Consider the following 21,885-nt stretch of genomic DNA (forward strand, 5'->3'; position numbering starts at 1 on the left):
GAGACTGTAACATGAGAACAAAGGTGCTAAAACCCCACTCGGTCCCAGGTAACACCGGCGAGCGGCACTCAAAGCTCTGCCCACAGGAAAGGGCAGTACCACGTTCCTGCCCTGCTTAGGACACTCATCCCTGTGCGTGGGTGCACTGGTTCTGAGAACAGTCAGGGCTGCTCACCAATTACCAAGAGGTATTCCAGCAACATCAGCAAGTGGTCACTTCTGCCCAAGATCTCTCTAGTTGGGAGTCGTGAATAGTTAGCACATACGGAGGCTAGTTCCTGGCTCCCTTGACAGGTCACCACTGTTGTGTGTATACAAGGAGGAGTACAGGAGACAATTCTTAAGAGGCTCATGGAGCTGCATAAACACACACAGTATCTGAAAGTAGAGGAATTCAGGAAAACCTTACAGAATAAATGGAGAAGAATGATGGAAATTCTTGAGTGGCTTAGAACAAACAAAACATAGAAACATCTCCAACTGCAAAGCAAGACACGAGAAGAGAGACAAACGTGACTTTTATTGTTTTATATACAAATGACAGACGTTTGTATTAAAAAGAGAATCCACCCAACCTTTAAGAGCAAGACGGCTTTGAGTTCCAACCGCTCCCTGTAGCTCAGTGCCCCAAACAAACTGGAGGGGAAATGTTAAAATCAAAGATAAAGGAAAGGGGTGAGCCACTTTCTTCTCTACTAAGGTAAGAATTCAAGTGGATCGTTCTGCAAAATGAACAGCCTAATCAGATTTAAGAAAGAAAATCAAAAGCCAATTTGTCAACTGTACAGTTTGGTTTAAAAAAACAAACAAACTAAATATCAGTATTAAAAAAATAACCTAACAGATTTACAACCTGCATGGGACACGCGGAGCCACGCCTCCATTCCAGTATAAAATGAAACAACGACATCTCTCAATGGTTATTACAGACAATGGTGATGGCAGCAGCAAAGCCAGCTGATTGCAGGGTGAGTGTTGCCAGCTGTGGGGGAAGAATGTCGCACTCGGGAACCAGAGATTGGTGACACCACAGCTTAGTCCTCCTGCATTTCCGGTGATTTTAAAATGACACAGAGTACATGGTCCAATGTAGCCACACAAGACTATTTCCCCCCACACACTTTAGTAAGAACTACTCCCGTCTGCAGACACTCGGTGGGAGAGCTGCCCATTGTGCTCATTCAGTCGATCGATGTTTTTCTTAGTGTGGACTCAATGTGGGGGCCTAGATCCGGGAAGCTTCGGCACCGATGAGTCTAGTAGTCCTGCAGATAGGGGAAAGGGCAGGACGTTAATATCCTCCAAAGTACAACTCTGCTCTCAGAGTTGGGAAACTCAGCTTTCACGCGCAGCCGTGTGACGCACACACATCGTTCTTTGCAGGCAAACAGAGAGAAGAGAAATTGACTGTAGCTGACACCCACATCTGCACTTCAAAAATCTTCAGCTCAGAGATATGTCGACCAATCACCAATAGTTTTCAATTTACTAGATTAATAATCACAGCTAGAAAGGGTGTGAAACAATTTTTCTTGAGTAAAATCTATGGGGCTCTCAATTGTTACCAACATCTGGTAACAAGCAACAGAGAAATCTAGCTCCGATAAATCCAGAAGGAAATTGCTCATTTCACACCAACTATTCCCCCACCATGAAAATATGAGAGCATAGACCATGGCAGACGCAGACTCTAAAGTGCTGGGGATTAGCCTGCAACCTCAGAGTACAGACTAACAATAAAAACAATGACACAGGAGGACTGATACTTACAGCTCTGGGCTTTTTGTTTAACTTGAGATCAATCCTGTGATGGGAAAGATAAGAGAAATGTCCATTTCAATACATTACACTTCAATAGGGGTTCAAGAACCAGCTACAGCATATGGCACAGGCTACAACAAAGGCTATTTGGTTAATTCAATCCACGTTCTCCGAATCGGCCGAGCCGAATCATTGTCCCAATATTACTGGGCAAGGACCAAGAACATCAATGAGAGCGGACTCTTTACACCTTGCCGAAATGCATATTCCACCCACTCAACCAGAGAAACAGTTATCAAAGGTTCATAATAAAATCACAGGGAAGTTATGCAGCGTGCAAAAATGGGATTAAAATGCATGCTCTATGTTAATTTGTTAGAGATAGGTGTAACTATGCCACAGACAATTATTCAGACATAGTAGTAATAGTTACTTACTTGAAATATACAGAGAGAGAGAGAGGATTTTGAGACAACAGGTATTATAAAATCAAGGGGATTGGCTTTATTACATTTCTCCAGAGGGAAATATCCAAATTTATGCCACTAATCTCTTTAGGAAGCAAAGCCAGAAATCAGTCTTTAACTATTTATTAAGATAAAGTTTATCTACTTAAAAATGAAATAAAGAGGCAGAAGAGTAAAGTTGATTTAATTTTGCTGAAGTTATTAAATAAAATGTTACCTCCGTCATGTTTTTCTGTTTTTTAAAAAAACTTCCCAGCCTAACCTAATATACATACCTACAATTAAACAGATAAACTATGAGTTAGAAAGGTCTCAGAAAGGCACATCGGTGTCTACACACTAACAAGACAGCACAAGTACTAATTCAAGTCAAACTTACTCAAAGTCATAATCAAACATGCCAGGCGGGCTGAGGGGCAGCATTTGAAAGGAAGAAAGCAATAGCCATTAATATACTAATGAATTCAATAAATAGGTTGATTAGCCACCCTAGCGAGATTATTGAAAAAAATAAAGCCAATGTCCAAATGCCACAAAGTTCTTATTTTATATAGAATATGTTACTTATTTATTTACCAAAATTTGGCACAAAAAAGCACTCCGGACTCGGCAGTGCAGAGCCCCCCTCCCCAAGTGGATTGCTGGGAAATGAGATGTTAAACAGAGGAAGAGTGGTTTATGGAAGGTATTTTTATATGCAGAGAAGGAAGCCATCAGCTATTTGGAGTTGCACGTTAGCTCCCAGACAGAGACAGAACTTTCTATGCACGCAAAGACAACCAAGTGGGCACTCAGAAAGCAGAGGCTCTCTAGAATAGATTATTAGGGCAGAAGCAAAGAAGTTGGTTCAGGCAGCTAGATAGAGGCTGTCATAGAAATATCTAACAATTTTGCACTCAAATATGGTTGTATGCACACGAGCGCACACATGCACACACACACACTCACGCTTACTTTTCACTTATAAACCTAAAAAAGAAAACATTGTGAATTGCTTGAATCTAGTTACCAAACAGTTACACTCCCATCAGCGGACTCTAGCATCCATACACACACACACGCACACCCACCCACCATGGCGCTCTGTTTCCAGAGACCTCCTCCTGGAAGCCAACAATTGTATTGGTTAGAAAGAGGGAAGTTAATACCATTGAAATGTCATGTTAAGTCCTAACTTAGTAGCCTCGTTACAACTGAACTAAGAGGAAGCAGCATTCCTGGTGAATGTGAGATATTCCTCAGCTGATGCAAGTAGCTGAATAGGGGGCATTTTGGTAGGTAATGGTATCCCTGACACTTGCACAGCAGTATGGAACTAAGGGCCCTCACAAGCAATGGCCAACATCTTTCACCTGGATCACAGTGTACAAATGCTAGACACGAGAGCTGGATATTCAGCCACGCCGGAACAGCACTGCTAGCAGAGCTGGTGAGTAGAACGTAGGAAAGCTTGGACTACTTTGCAAGCACTGTCAACCATGCCTGAAGACAGCCCATTCCCGTGGCCCCCAATGCTTCAGTCAGCACTCAGCTTATGCTCACAATTGGGAGAGCCTTGAATTAGGATTTGCAGTCAGAGGGCAGCTCCAGTGACAGACTTTCAAGATTTCTTATACAATACTTTCATCTCAGGACAGTCAGGAGAAATGGGCAAACAAGCAGGTGTCTGTTTCCGAAGAGCATTTCCCACTATATTTCATTTCAAAGCACCTAGAGTTACATCATTAATTTCTGGTGACTAGCTTCATGTTCTTGGATGGTGCCTGGAAAGTTTCCTTTGCTGGAAGGATTTGAGGAAGTAGTTAGTAAGAAAAGTCAGTTTTAACGTCACAGAGCTGTATCAAATACAGTTAGACTTGTCAGATTCAGTAACTGGCCACACTAAGGCATTTTAGAACAACAGTCAATTAATTGTAAGTGACTTTGTATTATTTAGATTTCTCTCTCTGCTTTACGTTCTAGGAGGACAGGAACTGCCATACCAGATCAGATCAGGCTTCCTGTCTGATTCAATGTTCAATGTCCTGCTTCCAACAGTAGTCAGAATCAGCTGCTTCAGAGGAAGGTACAAGAAACCCCGTAACAGAATAACGGGCCCAGAGGGGGAGTTTCTTCCTAACGCCTGTCGCTAGTGGTTGGCTTATGCTCTGAAGCATGAAGTTTATAAAGTTTTTATCAGTGTATCCATGTAACTGTGAACTTTCTCATAGCATTTACATGGGCAATTTAAATCCTACTAAGCCTTGGTCTCAAAGATATCTCGTAGATGTGAGTTCCACAGGTTAAGTATGCTTTGTTTCAAAACTAGTTCCTTCGGTCAGTTTTAAATGTGCTGTCTATTAGTTTTACAGGATGTCCCTTTTCTCTTATACTGCGAGAAACTTATAATGTTATTTACCCCTTCATATAACACAAGAACCAGTGGTCACCCAATGAAATTAATAGGCAGCAGGTTTAAAACAAACACGTGGAACTCATTGCCAGAGGATTCTGTGAAGCCAAAAGTATAGATAAGTTCATGGAGGATAGGTCCATCCATTGCTATTAGCCAAGATGATCAGGAATGCAACCCTACGCTCTGGGTGTCCCTAAATCTCTGCCTGCCAGAAGCAGGGACTGGACAACAGGGATGGATTACTCGATAATTGCCCTGTTCTGTCCATTCCTTCTGAAGCATCAGGTACCAGGTCACTGTCAGATGACAACACACTGGGCTAGATGGGATCATTGGGTCTGATCCAGTATGGCCGTTCTTATGTTCTTAAATTATTGTTACTTCTGAAATTGTTTCTAGCTACCTACAAGAAAATCCAAAAAAGTCTTTCTAAACTACTTCATGATTCCTAGCTCATGAGGAACTAAAAAGGAGATATAACTGAGCAAACATTTTTAAATTTTAAGATTATAGCAGGACGGAAATCCTGGATCTAAGAATTAAAGAGACAATGACATCACAAAATCCAGTCAACTTCACAAAGTGAGTTAAAAGTATTCAGTGTAGTACTCAGGCAAAATACCTGCCCATAACCCAGCAGTTCCTAAATTGTGGGTTGTGACCCCAAATGGGGTTGCGCCACCAGCAGATGGGGCAGCAGCAATCCCTAGTGTGCGGAAGATGCCATTTTGCTCTGCAGTGTGTCCTCACTTGTATGGCGCATGCGAGGTCACGAAGCCTGGAGGACACCAGTTTGCTCTACAAAATGGCATTCTCCGCACAGAGTGACTTTGCATGCACCATATGTACAAGATCACATTGTGCGGAGGACACCATTTTGTAGAGAAAAATGGCATTATCCATGTGGTGTGACCTCACACGTACGATTTCTAATAGGCTATCTCTAAAGTCACCTATTTCAGAATTGGCCACCCAAGGGCAACCAAGTGAAGGCTGTGAGATCTTTACTACTTCTTACATGACTGTGAGGCCAGCTTCCTTCCCACTGCGTTCAAATGAACGTGAAAAGCAAGGCAGCTCCAGAACACCGCATGGAACAAAGGCTCAGTCTGGAGCCAAATTACAACAAAAATGGCTTGGAATCAAAGTTTGGGTGAAAATATCCAGGATTTCCAGGACTTTTATAATCACTGGATTCCCAAAGCATTTTTGTTTATTTCCTGATCCTCTTCCCCAAACAGATCTGCCAACATCCCTACCTCACTCAGTTCCAGAGAACAAGGTGCAGGCACCAAGGGGACTGGATTGTAACCTCTTCCCCCTGGGAGGGAGGCCAGTATTATTCTGCTTTACAGACTGAGAAATTGAAATGGCACAGAAAAGGGGGCCAGAAAGGTTGTCTGATGTCACCCAATGAATGTAATAAATTTGATTCAGTAACTTGAAGGTTAATATGAAGAGAGAAATCAGATTGTCATTCGAGCTTAATGACCCCAACTAACCAGTGGTCTGAACTGCTCATTGCGCTAATACATTTGGCTACTTTCAGGCAATAAAGCCATTTTGCCAACAACCAGCTGTTCAGAGGACATGGTGAGTGCCGCTGGCCCCACTAACCTGTGTCGATTTTTGTTCTTCCGTTTTTTGTGGCTGCTGTGGTGACTCCCCGAGGAGGTGGAAGAAGCGGCTTTCTGGGGTTTCACTCCCTGCACAGACCCATCCAGCTCTTCAGTGTCCTCCTGGTTGGGCTCATTCTCCTGATTGTGAAAGTCTGGAGAAGTATCACTCTCTGTCCCACTACCCGGCTCGCCTAGAACACAACAAACCCAGAAGAGCACAACTGTTACTTCCCAGCACTTCAGCTCCAGGACAGACCCTGGTGAATCCCTTCGCACTAACAATAAGAAAGTGCTGAAGCCAAATCCCGAGTAGAGCAGCAAACCGCATATGGAAGCCACATGGAGAGCAGCTTAAAGTCTCCAGTCTAGAGCACAGGAAAAGGTCACTAAGCGTGACTAAGCAGCATTTCCTCAGTGGGGCAAGTTACCCCCTTAGAAACTGATGCATGCTAGAATCAAATCCAATTAAATCAACACCTGATTCAGGAATAACCCTGGTAAAAATTATTTACTGCATACTAATTTCTATAGTATATGCCACACAATGCCCTTAAGCACCCAAGAAAGGAAGCCAAAAGAGCAAAAATTCTCAGTCCCAAAGGCAGAAAGCCGGCATTGCACCTAGTTGTGGCAACAATCCATTTTATTGTGGATTAAAAGTTAGTGCATGTAAAATTCAACCTCTGCATCAAAGCCAAACAATTAGAGGCTGTGCTAACTGAGGAGGGAAGATGTAAACTTGTGTGAACCTTGTGACAGATGCCAGGGGTTCTGTGCAGCAAGCACTCAGATCCACTGACAATTACTTACCATTTAATGGCAGGAAAGAAAAAGTACCAGAGCTCCAACCCCCAGAGCCTCATCTCCCAAAAATACCAAACCCACTTCACTTGCAGACAGCAGCTCAAGCAGACCCAAAAGATAATGCCATTGCTAAAAGAGGGGGTCTACATTTTAATTTTAATGTATACACTTGTAAGAGTACAATGTGACCTTATTTAGAGCAACACAATTGCTGGGGTGTGAAAAGCCTAACCGACAGGGAATCACAAGGACCAGTAAAACAGTGCTGGAAGGGGAACTCTCTACAGGACCATAATTACCCTCGGTCACGCACGTGGTAAGGGGAGAAGCATAGGCGCTGACTCCATGGGTGCTTCAGGGCTGGAGCACCCATGGAAAAAAATTAGCAGGCGCTTAGCAACCACCAGCAGCCGAACTCCCCCCACTCTCCGCAGGCGGTCCACACTGATCAACTCCTCCCTCTCCCCTCCCAGCGCCTCCTGGAGGCAGGAGGCACTGGGAGGCAGAGGGAAGAGCAGGGATGGGGCGTGCTCAGGGGAGGGGGCGGAAAGAGGCGGGGAAGGGGCAGGGGTGGGGTTTTGAGGGAAGGGGTGGAGTTTGGATGGGGCCTGGGGCTGCGCGGAGGTTGAGCACCCCCAGGAAAAATTAGAAGCGGGTGCCTGTGGGGTGAAGAGAACTGACACGGGACCGAATTCCTCAGGAAGCAGTTTGCTTCATTCCAAGTTAGTCAGATGGTGAGAGGAAAGAAGTAGCTTACGCTTTTCAATGAGCTGGTCCTGAACACCGGCCAATGCACTGACTGCCTAGAAAATCAGAAGGCACATTAATAAAGACAGATTCCCATTTTTTATTTTTTTCAAGCTCTCAAAAACATGCAAGGCCCCTCACAGAACAAGAGGAGTTCTCTGCTCCAAAGAACTTGCAGTCTAAACTCAACATGTCATGACAGGAGAGGGCATTAAAGCCAAAAAGGAAGAGATGGGAGAATGACAATGAGGGCAGGAATAGGATTGTGAGGCACAGAAGTTTCTTGATTGGTCTGTCACCCACTCCCTCCTCTCAGAGGCATTTGGGCATTGCGGCAGATGTGAATTTTATGGGAGGATGGGAATGTGGAAGAAAGCTTGGAGATGCTTGTGAGTGGACAGATCAACACAGCCACTGAAAGGGCACAAACTATGCCCAGGTGACTAGTCCTAAGAACAGGGAGAGATCAGCCACCCCAGGGTTTCCTCTCAATGAGGCCAAAGACAGCAGAATAAACAGGCTATTATCCCCTTGTTAGGTACAAAGTGAACAACTGACGGAAACTCCATGAAGAACAATTCAGCACAACCTGGAAGAAAGGAGAAGAGTGAGAAATGACTGAGGGGACAGCGCACAATATATGATCTGTTCAGCTCAGATTTGTCCATCCCGATGTTCATGGGCAAAGGCCAGGCAGTTCAGCCCAGGAGCTCAGGACTTCAGTTGGCATTGCACACTGCCAGGTCACAAGCACTATACTCACTGCTGCTGAGGTGACCGAAGATTTGCTGAAAAGTCGTTCCGCTTCTTTAAATTTCCGGTTCCTTCGGTCGTTTTTGCTGTTCGAGTTTCTGAAATACACAGCACGGTCTCATTGCAAATACTCAGTCACCATGTCAGATGGCGTTCTGTTCCCTTATCTACCTATGCAAGGCATAGCCTGCAGGTTAGGACAAGGCAGGAAGACACTGCAGCCCAAGACACTGCACAAAAGTCCCTAATGGACCAGCCACTAATCCCAGGGAATGCCCTGCACCCATGTCTTTACTGTTATCTGAAGAGAAATCATGCCTGCTACATGCTGTGTCCCCATAAAACATATAGAGACTTGGGGAGTTCCACAAGTCCCCGGTACCCATACGGCCCCCTTTAGTGCTGGGAAGAGGGAGACAAGATACAAGTGCACAGAGAAGTTTCACTGGCTGATGTAGTTTCAGCTGGTCCACAAACAAGGTATCTTAAGAGAAACAATGTCCTGTGTATTAGCTAACCTCAGGGACCATCCCAATCTGTTTTTTTTTTTTTTTTTAAGTTCTGCTTATCAAAGCTGTTTAGAAGCCAGAACCTCGGGACTGGGATGGAAACATATTACAAAAAGAAAAGCCCAAATGTTACATGCCAGAGTGAAACTACTAACCCCTGAACCAGGGCACCCAGAAAAGTCACCTCTCTCCACTCACTTCTGGTTTGTCAGGTAGCGGTCCCAGCCACGGATGATGTTGCCGTACATCTGGGTGTCCTCTAAGTAGCTGCCCTCAAAAGCATAGATCTGCCTCTCCAAATTCGCTAGGGTCTCCTGGTATAAGAAGCACAGAACAAAACAAGAAAAGGCTAATGCCAGCACATCCCCAGAGCCGGTCAATGACCCAGGGGTACCATAGCTGGCCATAGCCAAGGGACCCCCAGGAGTCTGCAGAGGCTGGGTGAGCTCTGGACGTGGGTCAACTCCCCCAGATCTCACCGTTTACACCTGCTGCAAGGGAGCAGGCAGGGAGGGATGGGAACAGTTGGAAAAGGGGGAAGGGAGAGGATGCAGGAGATGCCTGCGGATTTGTGCCTGTTGCCACGGAAGCGGTATACCACCCCCCCCCATACCGCTACTCTCCAATGTGTCCTCTATATCCCTCCCCCATTTCCCAATCCCCCCAGATTCCCCCATCCTCACCGCCCCCCAGAGCCGGTGCACCCCAAGCCTCACCGCCCCCCAGAGCCGGTGCACCCCATCCCCCCACCCCAATCCTCACCACCCCCCAGAGCTGGTGCACCCCATCCCCCACCCCAATCCTCACTGCCCCCAGAGTCGGTGCACCCCATCCCCCCACCCCAAACCTCACTGCCCCCCCGAGCCGGTGCACCCCATCCCCCCACCCCAAACCTCACCGCCCCCCCGAGCCGGTGCACCCCATCCCCCCACCCCAAACCTCACCGCCCCCCCGAGCCGGTGCACCCCATCCCCCCACCCCAATCCTCACCACCCCCCAGAGCCGGTGCACCCCATTCCCCACCCCAATCCTCACCGCCCCCCAGAGCCGGTGCACCCCATCCCCCCACCCCAATCCTCACCGCCCCCCAGAGCCGGTGCACCCCATCCCCCCACCTCAAGCCTCACCGCCCCCCAGAGCCGGTGCACCCCAATCCTCACCGCCCCCCAGAGCCGGTGCACCCCATCCCCCCACCCCAAACCTCACTGCCCCCCAGAGCCGGTGCACCCCATTCCCCACCCCAATGCTCTCTAGCCCCCCCGAGCCGGTGCCCCCATCCCGCAGACGTCCCCTCGCCCCACGGCGGGGCTGGGGACCCAGCCGGACCCGGGGCGCTGCCGGGAGGACGGGGGGGGGGAGCGCGGCCTAGCCGCTCCCCGGCCCGCGGCCTCTCGTAGCGCGGGCGGCCGGGAGGCCGCGGGGCGGGAGGGGGAGGCCGCGGGGCGGGAGGGGGCCGCCGCGCTCCCTGCCCCTCACCGCCAGCTCCTGCTTGCGCTTCACCAGCTCGGCCAGCTCCCGGCGGGTGTCGGGGATCTGGGGGGGGCCCCCGGCCTTGGTGTGCAGCGCCGCCATGATGGGCTGCGGCCTGCGGCGGGCGGGAGCCGCGCCGGGAGGAGGGGGCCGCAGCCGGGCTGCGCTGCCGGCCTGGGCCGCCGGGGGCAGCGCTGAGACCCGCCCGCGCCGGCCGAATGGGCCCTGACCCGCGGAGCCCACTTCCACCCCCCGGAACTCCCTTGCACCGACCCCCCCCCCGGGACCCTCCTTGCACCGACCCCCCCCCCCGGGACCCCCTCCACCCTGCCCCCCGGGACCGCCCCCCCGGGACCCCCCTTGCACCGAGCCCCCCCCCTCGGGATCGCCCCCCCCCGGACCCTCCTTGCACCGACCCCCCCCCCGGGATCCCCCCTCCAACGACCCCCCCGGGACCCCCTCCACCCTGCCCCCCGGGACCCCCTCCACCGACGCCCGGGATCCCCCTTGCACCGACCCCCTCCCCGGGATCTCCCTCCACCGAGCCCCCCCCCCGGGACCCCCTCCACCGACGCCCGGGATCCCCCTTGCACCGACCCCCTCCCCGGGATCTCCCTCCACCGAGGCCGAGCCCCCCCCCGGGACCCTCCTTGCACCGACCCCCCCCGGGACCCCCTCCACCCTGCCCCCCGGGATCGCCTCCCCGGGACCCCCCTTGCACCGACCCCCCCCTCGGGATCGCCCCCCCCCGGAACCCTCCTTGCACCGACCCCCCCCCCCGGGACCCCCTCCACCCAGCCCCCCGGGATCCCCCTTGCACCGAGCCCCCCCCCTCGGGATCGCCCCCCCCCGGAACCCTCCTTGCACCGACCCCCCCCCCGGGACCCCCTCCACCCAGCCCCCCGGGATCCCCCTTGCACCGAGCCCCCCCCTCGGGATCGCCCCCCCCCGGACCCTCCTTGCACCGACCCTCCCCGGGATCCCCCCTCCAACGACCCCCCCGGGACCCCCTCCACCCTGCCCCCCGGGATCCCCCTTGCACCGAGTCCCCCCGGGACCCCCTCCACCGAGCCCCCTCCCTGGGATCCCCCTTGCACCGACCCCCCCCCGGGACCCCCTCCACCGAGCCCCCCCCCCGGGATCCCCCTTGCACCGACCCCCCCCCCGGGACCCCCTCCACCGAGCCCCCCCCCGGATCGCCCCCCCAAGCCCCTCCCGGGGACCCCCTCCACCCTGCCCCCCTTGCACCTAGCCCTCCCCAGATCGCCCCCCCGAGCTCCCCCCGAACGCCCCCGGGATCGCCCCCCGGAACCCTCCTTGCACCGACCCTCCCCCGGGACCCCCTCCACCCTGCCCGCCGGGATCCCCCTTGCACCGAGCCCCCCCCCAGACCCTCCTTGCACCGACCCCTCCCCGGGACCCCCTCCACCCTGACCCCGGGGTTCCCCTTGCACCGAGCCCCCTCCCCCGGGACCCTCCTTGCAACAACCCCCTGCCCCCCGGGATCCCCCTTGCACCGAGCCCCCCCCCGGGACCCTCCTTGCACCGACCCCCTCCCCCGGGACCCCCTCCACCCTGCCCCCCGGGATCACCCTTGCACCGAGCCCCCCCCGGGACCTCCCCCCCACCCGGGACCCTCCTTGCACCCACCCCCTCCCGGGGCCCCCTGCCCCCCAGGATCTCCATTGCACCGAGCCCCCCACCCCCGTACCCCCCTCCACCAACCTCTGCCTGGCATCGCCCCCCACCGAGGCCCCCCCGGGACCCCCTCCACCGACACCCCCGCCCCGGGATCCCCCTTGCACCGAGCCCCCCCCGGACCCCCATCCAGCCTATACCCAGAGAAGCACAAAACCTGCCACCCCTCAGTTCCATCCCTTAGTATGCATTTTGAATTAGATGCACTTCTGTATTTTCACTACTTAATACTTTCCTAAAGGAAATAGTTTTCATTAGCCTAGTCAATACTTGCTGTTCTCTGGAGTCAGGTTAATCTCTTACAGCGACTTTACTGTAATCTTATCAGTTGTTCTCCAAATAAGCTTGTCTTTAATTAGCCCTGCTTACTAACTATGCAAACCTCACATGATTTTGTTTTGCTTCTCTAGCAAAATGATCAGTTAGTTTCTTATAAAGAAAACGTACCTCCCGAGGGGCATTATTGGATAGGTCAGACTTTATTGAGATTTTTGAAACAAGTTTGTCTGGATGTTTGTAATGTCCTGCATTGTCCCCTTGGAACATACTGTAGCTTGCCAATGGCTCTGCTCCTGCTCCACACAGCAGTGTGGTCTTCCCTCTCTGATGTCTATGCATTACCACTTACTTTCCAGAAGATTTAGAAATACTAAAGCTACATCCACAAGTGACTTCATTTGCTCCATTTTTGCTGAAGATTCAAGTTACTGACACCAACTAATAAGCATGCGACACACAGGAGTGCTTGTAAGGCCGGCTGCACTGGAAAGTTGTACTGCTCTAGCTATATTGGTACAATTAAAGCAGTACACACCTCTAGTGTGGATGCAGTTAGGTGACTATAAAGCTGTGCTAACCCCATGTAGCTATTCCTGTATCGGACAGGGAATAAGCTATACTGGTGTAACTGCATCCACAGTTTGTACCAAGTATCAGAGGGGAAGCCGTGTTAGTCTGGATCTGTAAAAAGCAACAGAGTCCTGTGGCACCTTATAGACTAACAGACATATTGAAGCATAAGCTTTTCTGGGTGAATACCCACTTCGTCTGTATATCTGTATCAGTTAAAATAAATTTTAAAAAATCAACCCCCACCCAACATAGTTACATCAGTACAACTGTCAGTGTAGACAGGCCTATGGCACGGACTTATTTCATAGCTCTAGTCATGTAACATGGATCAGGGTTATTAAAGTTTCTCTCTCAGCAGTAGTCAGATATCCAATGGGTCCAGTAATCAACAGCATGTTTCTCATTTGTTCTCTTTGTAACCTTTACAGCTGCCCAGCTGATCCCAGCTTCCTCAAACCCCCCTCTCCCCCAATTGATCTGGGAAGCAACTACTCTCTTCCTGCTCCACATCCTTCTCCAGACTCACCTCTCCCAGAACACAAAGAAGTCAGCCAATTAATAATGGTTAGATTAAAGGCTATATGAAGAAAGGCTTTAATATAAGAAATGGAAAAACTGTATATTGATATGTGTTCTCTTTCCCTGCGCTACTGCAGTATTAATAAGAAGAGTAATATCCTTGCACTGGCACCTTTGTTAGAAAACACATTCCCCATACCATTTAAAACAGGGTCTGATGAAATTCTAGAATTTTAATTTAAAATGGATTTTATACATTTGACTTGATACAAACTTAACGTACTTTTGAACATACTGTATGCTAAATACTGTGCCATTTATAACAAAGTGTAGACACAACCATTCAAAAAAGATACAACTGGGATATTTCCACATACTGTAGTAAAACAAAGTTTTCCCATAGGTAAAACTCTGTTCCAAATGGAAAGATGTCACAAAATGTAAACCTCTGTGATGCTTAGCAAATGGCAGCTAGCTTGAACTGCCTTAAATTATTTAAAAGCCTGCATCTTTTAAAAATATCTTAAGGAAAATTAAAAACATCATATTTGAACCAATACTTCAATCACCAACAGTAAAACATTACATTGCATTGGTACTCACTGGGCTGGCACATGCCCACATTGGGGCAAGCTAGTTCCCAGGAAAAGCAGGACAGAGTGACGGAAAGAAATACTGAGTAAAATTCTTATATTGTCCAAGCAGGTCAATTTATGGGCCCAATCCGGCAAACACTTAAGCACATCAGTTGCATAATATTAATAGTCCTAACTTTACATACATGCATATCTGCAGGCATCTTAAGGGTTTTCATGGCCTGATACAAGGAGTCATCAGATTTTACACTAAAACAAAGGCAAGAAATCATTTGCACGTAAATTTGGATGTTGCATTTAGAAAGAGGGTTGCTTTGGTTTTCACACCACCACTCAGTGTTGGTGTATTACAGTTGTTGGATTCCACCACAAGAAACCTGTTTGGTCTAGCATAAAAAACGACCCCAACTGATGCAGTACAACAAAATCAAAATAATAGTTTTGTGCTATTGTACACAGTGTAATCAAGTCTGAAAAGGGTAATTCACAAATTATCACATCGTACACTATTTAGGAATGTCACTAGACATTTCATCATACTTCATGATTGGACATGGCTTCAGCCTGAAGCAAATCAATGCCGCTCCTTAGATGGAGCTGATAGGGTCACAAATCAGCAACATTCAGGAAGTGTACAAATAGTGAACAAATCTGAAAAAAGTGTTCTACTCATATTTTTCATCCCACCTTTACATCACAGCTATGAGTATTTGAGCTCTGTGTCTTCTCTTTGTGGAAGGAAGATCCATTCTAATGGGCCAGTGTCGCATTTATTAAAAAGAAATAAGTACTGCACTTTATTAGGCTTTATATATTCTGTTTTGTCTAACTAGGTTAAACTTGTTGAGCTAGTTTCAGCCAACATTTTAATTTTAAAAATAATCCAAATGTGCTGGTGACACTTTCTGAAAAAAGTAAAGATTTTGGGCAAACTAGCCCATCTTTCATAGTACTGGTCGAACCGGTCAGGTCATATATCTAATACGGTTGGTGATCTCAGCACTCCTTAATGGATATATGTCCACATTCCAGAAGATACAACACAACAGGAAATCACAGACACTAAACTTGGTTAGATATCATGCAGCCACGCAAGGGTTTCAGGCATTGCCCAGCAATAGCAGATGTGCACACAGCTCTGGTTTGAGCCATATGCACCCCTCTCTCACTTTCAAAACAAACTCACTGCATTTTTTAAGAGTGTACAGATAGGATCTGCCAGAGTAGAACATAAAATCACCTAGCTGGAGTCTTTGGTGACCTCAGTACCTGATGGGTGTACATGCAGATTACAAAATAAACATGCAACAGCACAGGTGGCACACAGACACCAAAAACTAGGATGGCTTGGGTGGTGCTGACAGAAGTGAGAGATTGCTCAGCTTGCGAGAAGTATACTCAGCGCGGGTTTGAATTACATGTGATCACTCCGATTTTAAAGCAAACACACAACGTAATCTTCAAGTGTACACACGCAGATCTGCCACTGAGCCATGATACCACATTAATGCCATTTGTAAAGATGAGAGATTTCATCCTATGAGTGGTACTCCTGCTTTTTATGACGAAATAAAGTAGTACTATAGTATTAACAAAAAATAAAAGTAATGAATTACCAAACTGTAATACAATTCTAGAATTATCTACGTTTCACCTATCTAGCCTTTCCTTGCTGAATGTATCACAGCATTCTAAGCAATGTATACTCTCAATCTTAGAATTTCCCCCACCCTATCTTTTTGTATTTGTGGGTTTTTATTAAAAATATATATAGTATCTATTTCAGAGAATATAAAGCAAAACCAAGTTGGACACTAGAAAAACATTACAACTAAAGGCAGCTAGGGCTAAATTTATAAATTCTTTATTTAAAAACCCCAGAGTACACATAAAGGACAGTCTGCTATCCAAAGCACATTCTTCTTATGCCTACTGTTTGAAAACCTGCATTTATACCCCATATTTACACAATAAACTTTAGTTGTGTGTGTGTGTGTGTGTGTGTGTGTGTGTGTGTGTGTGTGTGTGTGTGTGTGTGTGTACACACAACACATGAAGGCAGTATGTGCCCATAAATCACAAATGCGAGGGAAAATTAGTAATCAAAGTGAAATAAGTTATATTTCTTGTTTCAAGGTAAAACTCAGGAGGAAGATGTCTGAATATATGCAAATCTAAATAGTTCCAAGTTTTGAAAATGTTTCTCGGAAACAAACTTTTCACAATTATAAAGTATTGACTGTTTTCTGTTACATGCAGGTGAAAAGGAGTATTTCAGACATGACAGTATAATATTTTCCACAAACTAAAATTAAAAAATAATAGTGCAATTGGATATTTTTCTTTTTGATGGTAACATATAATTAAATGCAGAAATTATGTCAAAAGATTCATGGGGCAGAGTGGTGTCAAAGTAACAAAAAATCTAGCTTCAAATATGGACAAAAATCAGTATCCAGAGGCAATGTCAGCAAACATTTACAACATATTGAGTGCACACAGCCTTCAACAGCAAGCCACACTATCATAACTTAAGGTCCCATGAAGCATTTTCTTTCATTTCAAACTACACTGCCTATAAATTACAAGGTATTCCGGTGAAATGTCCTTCCCTGAAAAATCATTTCAATGCAAACTGGCTACCCAAATTATATGAATATAAAGAAGATTTGCAGCATATCCTCCTTTTCAATGAAAACAAACCTGGTCAATTCCTTCCCTTAGTGAGTGGTTTGCTCTGGGTGTACAATTCAGCAAATCACATCAAATAATTGGACACTACAAAACATTAGATCATGTTCACTGTAACTAAGATTCTAGTTAAAAATAAAGGAGCAATTTCAAAGGATTGTCGACAAAACAGTTCGCAAAACCATGTTCTTTTTAAAAATGCCTATTTTGTTCCATATCCTTTAAGTACAGCCTTACATATTTATTTTTACGTCTGATGAAGAGCTCCATCACTGGACTTCTCTCTTTCAGGTGCCTTCTATTTTTTTTCTTGTTATTAGGGAGAATCCTCTTAAAGCAAAGGCTGTATTTCCAGATGAGTTTCAAAACTACAAAGGAGATGAATAAGTCAGGAGTTTCCCAAAATAAACTACAGGGAGAGCTGATCAGCAACAGAGGAAAGACTTTAAGGCAATAAGAGGCATCAGTGCTGTGATGCTCCAACGTTCATATCCAGATTCAAGTTCTATTGAAAGAAGATCTTTGAAGTCTCTTTCTGGTCTGTTAACTGTCTGACTCCTCCTCCTCCTCTTCCTCCTCCTCCTCCTCTGGTTTCCTGTCCACCTCAGATGTATCTGAAGATTCGTGGAGAAGGACGTACTCCCTGCTGCTGAACCCAAACTTCAGCACATCCTTTTCTTTCAATTCGTAGTAACGTTGAGGTTCAATCCGTTGGTTATTTAGGAAAGTACCATTGCCAGAGCCAAGGTCAATGATGTAAGGCTTGACTCTGCGGCCAACTGTACCATCGGCACGGGTGTACTCCACAAGCCTGCCAAAAACAGAAACAACCTTTAAACCACAATGAAAGAAGTATAAACAGCCACTTCACGCTGTTAATAAAAAATGGAGATGGATCTTTCAGAATAACCTCAAGCTAGCTAATACCTCCATTTCCAAAAAATCTCATTAAATACAGAAAGTTAAGTCTCTGAAAAGATGCGAGGCACTCAGCCTGCCTAAAAATTTCTCACCATGAGCTGAAGTTAAATGAAAGCCTGTGCCACGTTTTAAACATTAAAAAGTTCAAGATTAGTAATATACAAGAGATAATTAATTCCGTCAACAAACAACTCCTCTGCCTCCAGCGGTGGGCAATCCCTGGTGCTCCCAAGGAAAGCCAGCACTCCATATTGTCTTGGGCCAATCTGGCAATGCTCCTTTTAACCTTTAACCTATCAAGCATGACTGCAAGTGTTACTCCAGTTCCAATGTATGTCTGATTCTATTTCGAATACTGCTGTACTCTTTGCCTTACTTAAAGGCTGCTTATGGTTAGATGTGAGGAATCAAAGGTAATTTTGATTACTGCTAAAAGGATATGCAGCTGTTGTACATAAAAACTGGCTAATTCTGAAATAGAAGATACATTTATAGATTTACTAGTTTGCAGAGGGTTTTGCAACATACTAGTCACTTCTAGCCTCCACTACAATCTGGTTTCCTAGGCAGGCACAGTGAGTAACACTTACCGATACTGAAACACAGCATGCTGTTTGGAGCAAGAGGGGTGGTCAATAGGAATATCTGCGATTCTTCGGTGCCTGCCCAGCAGGTAAGCACTCTGTCTGTGAATGTACATGACTGGGAGAACTTCATCATTCTTAAAAGGGTAGAGACGCCATCGTTTCTTTGGAATCCGAGCTTCCGGGGGCTCGCTATATTTAATCACAACACCTCGGAAGGTGTTTGAATCCTCTAGGAGTGCACCAGACAGTTCAAAACTTGGTTTCTCCTTATTTGTTGGATCTTTGTCTTTATTTTCACCATCAGGTTTACCAAGGTCCAGAGTCTCATCACCACTGCTTGATTCATTCTTCTGACGATGCTCACGTCTTCTCTCGTTATAAAATTCCCTCTCCACTTGCTGCTCACGGAGATTTTGGGCATCCCTCTCTCTTTCATACCCTCGACCTCCTGGCCTTTCATTGGGATTTTTCCTTCTCTTTGAATGATCTCTGTGTCTGTCTCTGTCACCATTTCTATCTCGTCTGTGTTCTTGCTCTGACTGATCTCTGTGCTGTCGTTCCTCATGTCCTCTCCGGGAATGGTCATCTCGCTCCTGTAACAAAGAAAACCTTACAGTGATCTATTTAGAATTAAAGATGAAAAAACACAGGGAATTTTGTTTGGTCTTTAAAATCTGAATTTAATATGAGACTATAGAACAAAACTCAATCATCAAGTATACAGGTTTTTAAAATGTGGATGAAAATGACTTCCTCATTCACCTGCTAAGACCCATGTTCAGGTCTCTGAGTTACAGTAAATAAAATTAGCTCCAGAAGAGAACACAGACCTGCATTCCCTGCACTGAATTAGGGGTTGATGAGATGACTGTTCAGGGAATATGTGACCATGAACTCATGTTTTGTAAGATAAATATAAGCAGAATCAGTTTTCAGTTACTTTATTCTAAAAAGTAGAGGTTCTTGAGTTACATATAATTTACTAGTATTTGGCTTCTTAGCTTAAATGATATATTATTATAAAGATGTATATTATGGTAGCACCACAAAAGCCCCACTGAGGATTATGCTGGGTCCTGTACAGACAGAAGATAATCCTTGGCCTGGAAGGTTTACAATCTAAAAATTAAATTCAAATATTTGATATTTTCTATGCTCTAACAGTTTGGTCACTTCCACACATGGAAAAATACCACTTAAACCAAGTTTCCAAACTACTGCTGACATTTCACAGACCAATGTTTAGAATAAATTTTCCTAATATTTTGTCTATTCCGTTTTCTGCGTGTATCATTACTATCGACACTTGCATAAACCCTAAATCTTTCTTCCCTCAGAATTCTTCTGCTTTGCCTGCTTATTCCCTGCCTGAACTCAACAGCCCCAGTTTTCTAGTCATTTCATTATGCAACCCTCTTTGTAAGAGATTCCTCTCATAGTTTATCTCACTTACCAACATCCCATATCTTGGTTCTCAGTTTCCCCAAGAAGGGTACCATGGACCACATGTGTGAGTAACACTCTTGTCTAGTGCTCTTCAATATTAAAGTTGGAAAAATAATCCCCGACTATAACTCAGTAATTTTTATGTTATTGACTTAGGCCCTGTCTACACTACAACTTATGTCAGCAAAACTTATGTTGCTCAGGGGTGTGAAAAAAAACCATCCCCTTGAGCAACGTAAGTTTCGCCGACAGCTTCTCCTGCTGACAAAACTACCATCGCTCGTTAGGGGTGCTTTAATTATGTTGACGGGAGAGCTCTCTTCTGTCAGCATAAAGCTGCTGACTACATAGAATCATAGAACAAGAGGTCATCTAATCCAGTCCCCTGCACTCACGGCAGGACGAGGTATTAACTAGACCATCCCTGACAGGTATTTGCCTAACCTGCTCTTAAAAATCCCCAATTCCACAACCTCCCTAGGCAATTTATTCCAGTGCTTAACCACCCTTATTACAGGAGACTCAAGGAGCTTGGTTTGTTTAGCCTGACAAAACAAAGGCTGAGGGGAGATATGATTGCTCTCTATAAATACATCAAAGGGATAGATACCAAAGAGGGAAAGGATTTAAGTGAAGCACAGTATTCCACATTTTCAGTTTTTGCAGTAATTCAGCCAGAGGTTATGGGTCTAGTATAGGAGTGGATGGGTGAGGTTCTGGAGCCTATAATGTTAGGAGATCAGATTAGATAATCATGATGGTCCCTTTTGGCCTTAAAGTCTATGAATCTTGCTGCTGTCACCAAGGGGCCAAGCCAGCATACTACTCCACATGATCAGAATCCTGTGCCTGGGTGTGACAACACTGAAATCAACAGCACTCTGCAAATGGAACAGCTTGCAGAGTAAGGTGCACCTTGACAAAGTCCAGACACTCTTACTGAATCATTAACAGCTAATGCCTGTGGATACTCAACCATTTACTGCAAAATCAGAGGTAGTTATAATGTGTTTGTTTTTAAGAGTTAAATATGTTCCCGAATGTACGAATTAAAATAACTGATAAAAGAAAATATTGGGGTAATCAAGTGATAAATTAGTCACATCACCCCATTTAGACCCGGTTCCCACATTTACTCTATGCAGACAGACAATTGTGGTTTCACAGACCCCCACTGATTTCAAGGAGGAGGTTAGTCCCGTGGAGTAATTTTCAAGACTGGGGCCTTAGTGTTTAATATCCAGTAAATTACCTGCTTTACTTTGACTACAATATGATGAGGGCTTCTACTTCTTTTACTTCGAGGAGACTTGCTTCTTTTAGCAGAGGACTTGTTCTTTCTTTTTGCTGGTGACCTTTAAATATTAAAAAAATGATTTGTTGGGTCCACAGTCCCCAAGAAAAAAAGGAAAGGAAGAGAGTCTGTGCACAATGCACAGGGTAATTTAACCTTAACCTACAGCTACCACTGCACTGTATTGTGTCGTGGGAGGATGGGATGGTGGTGAAGGGTGGGAGGGTCTCCCCACTGTGTGTATTTGGGGGTGGGGGAGATGAAGTGGCCTTACAGGAGAAAGTGGGGGGATGAGGAGGGCATTGAGGGAGGGATTAGTGGGGTCCCCCCAGGGGGCACGGGGTCCTCCCAGCTCAAGGCGTCCAGCGGAGCCGCAGGGACCGCCCGAGGGGATGAGCGGGCTCTCCCCACTAGGAGCCCCCGGCCCAGTTGTAGCGGGGTAAGCGCTGGCGGCCGGTACCTGCTGCTGCCCGGCCGGGCCGGGCCCTGCTCCCGCTCGGCAGGGGGGGACTGGCTGCCCCGGGCGGAGCGGGAGCGCCGGGGGCTCCGCTTCTCTGCCACTTCCTGTTGTTCCTGCCGCCGCCGCTTCCGCCGCCGCCGCTCGGTCTCGGCCTCCTCCATGGCTGCGGCCGGGGCCTAGGCGCCGAGTTTCGGCCGCAAGTCCCCGGCAGGCGGAGAAGCAGCGGCTGCGCGAGGCCTCCGCTCACCCGCAAACGGGAAGCGCGACTCCGTCTACGTCCACTTCCGCTTCCGGGG

At 47.1% G+C, this 21,885-nt stretch overlaps 2 protein-coding genes across 5 annotated transcripts; both read right to left on the reverse strand.

The window, feature by feature from the left end:
• Positions 1 to 501: 501 nt before the first annotated feature.
• On the reverse strand, positions 502 to 10,697 carry MEAF6 (MYST/Esa1 associated factor 6). 4 transcript variants are annotated; one of them, XR_010594611.1, is made up of 9 exons: positions 10,532 to 10,696; positions 9,254 to 9,369; positions 8,557 to 8,644; positions 7,804 to 7,849; positions 6,241 to 6,433; positions 2,608 to 2,637; positions 2,446 to 2,503; positions 1,771 to 1,804; positions 502 to 1,265 (listed from the first exon to the last, which is right to left on the reverse strand). XR_010594611.1 is itself a non-coding variant. In XM_065576934.1 (8 exons), the coding sequence occupies exons 1-8, from the start codon at positions 10,625 to 10,627 to the stop codon at positions 1,257 to 1,259; spliced, it is 612 nt and encodes a 203-aa protein (XP_065433006.1). In that variant the 5' UTR covers positions 10,628 to 10,697; the 3' UTR covers positions 502 to 1,256. The 4 variants fall into 4 exon arrangements, 2 of the variants coding, with proteins under 2 accessions (XP_065433006.1, XP_065433007.1); XR_010594612.1 differs by lacking the exon at positions 2,608 to 2,637 and having other exon boundaries at positions 10,532 to 10,694; XM_065576934.1 differs by lacking the exon at positions 2,446 to 2,503 and having other exon boundaries at positions 10,532 to 10,697.
• A 3,115-nt stretch (positions 10,698 to 13,812) lies between these two features.
• On the reverse strand, positions 13,813 to 21,884 carry SNIP1 (Smad nuclear interacting protein 1). Its single transcript, XM_005298355.5, has 4 exons — positions 21,590 to 21,884; positions 21,088 to 21,190; positions 18,393 to 18,982; positions 13,813 to 17,692 (listed from the first exon to the last, which is right to left on the reverse strand). Exons 1-4 carry the CDS (start codon positions 21,748 to 21,750, stop codon positions 17,425 to 17,427), a joined length of 1,122 nt encoding a protein of 373 aa, XP_005298412.2. The 5' UTR covers positions 21,751 to 21,884; the 3' UTR covers positions 13,813 to 17,424.
• Between the last annotated feature and the right edge of the window lies 1 nt (position 21,885).

Source organism: Chrysemys picta, chromosome 23 (assembly GCF_011386835.1).
Source record: "Chrysemys picta bellii isolate R12L10 chromosome 23, ASM1138683v2, whole genome shotgun sequence".
Classification (NCBI taxonomy): domain Eukaryota; kingdom Metazoa; phylum Chordata; order Testudines; family Emydidae; genus Chrysemys; species Chrysemys picta.

Excerpts from the sequence above, each read along its gene's own strand:
- MEAF6 (XM_065576934.1), bottom strand. The coding sequence starts at position 10,627 with ATGGCGGCGCTGCACACCAAGGCCGGGGGCCCCCCCCAGATCCCCGAC. Across the intron at positions 2,638-6,240 it reads AAGAACAAAAATCGACACAG|CCCGCCTGGCATGTTTGATT; the intron begins GTTAGTGGGGCC and ends GCTGCCCCTCAG. Across the intron at positions 1,805-2,607 it reads ATGTTTGATTATGACTTTGA|GATTGATCTCAAGTTAAACA; the intron begins GTAAGTTTGACT and ends TTCCCATCACAG.
- SNIP1 (XM_005298355.5), bottom strand. The coding sequence starts at position 21,750 with ATGGAGGAGGCCGAGACCGAGCGGCGGCGGCGGAAGCGGCGGCGGCAG. Across the intron at positions 21,191-21,589 it reads GCCCGGCCGGGCAGCAGCAG|GTCACCAGCAAAAAGAAAGA; the intron begins GTACCGGCCGCC and ends TAATATTTAAAG. Across the intron at positions 18,983-21,087 it reads TTGTAGTCAAAGTAAAGCAG|GAGCGAGATGACCATTCCCG; the intron begins GTAATTTACTGG and ends TCTTTGTTACAG.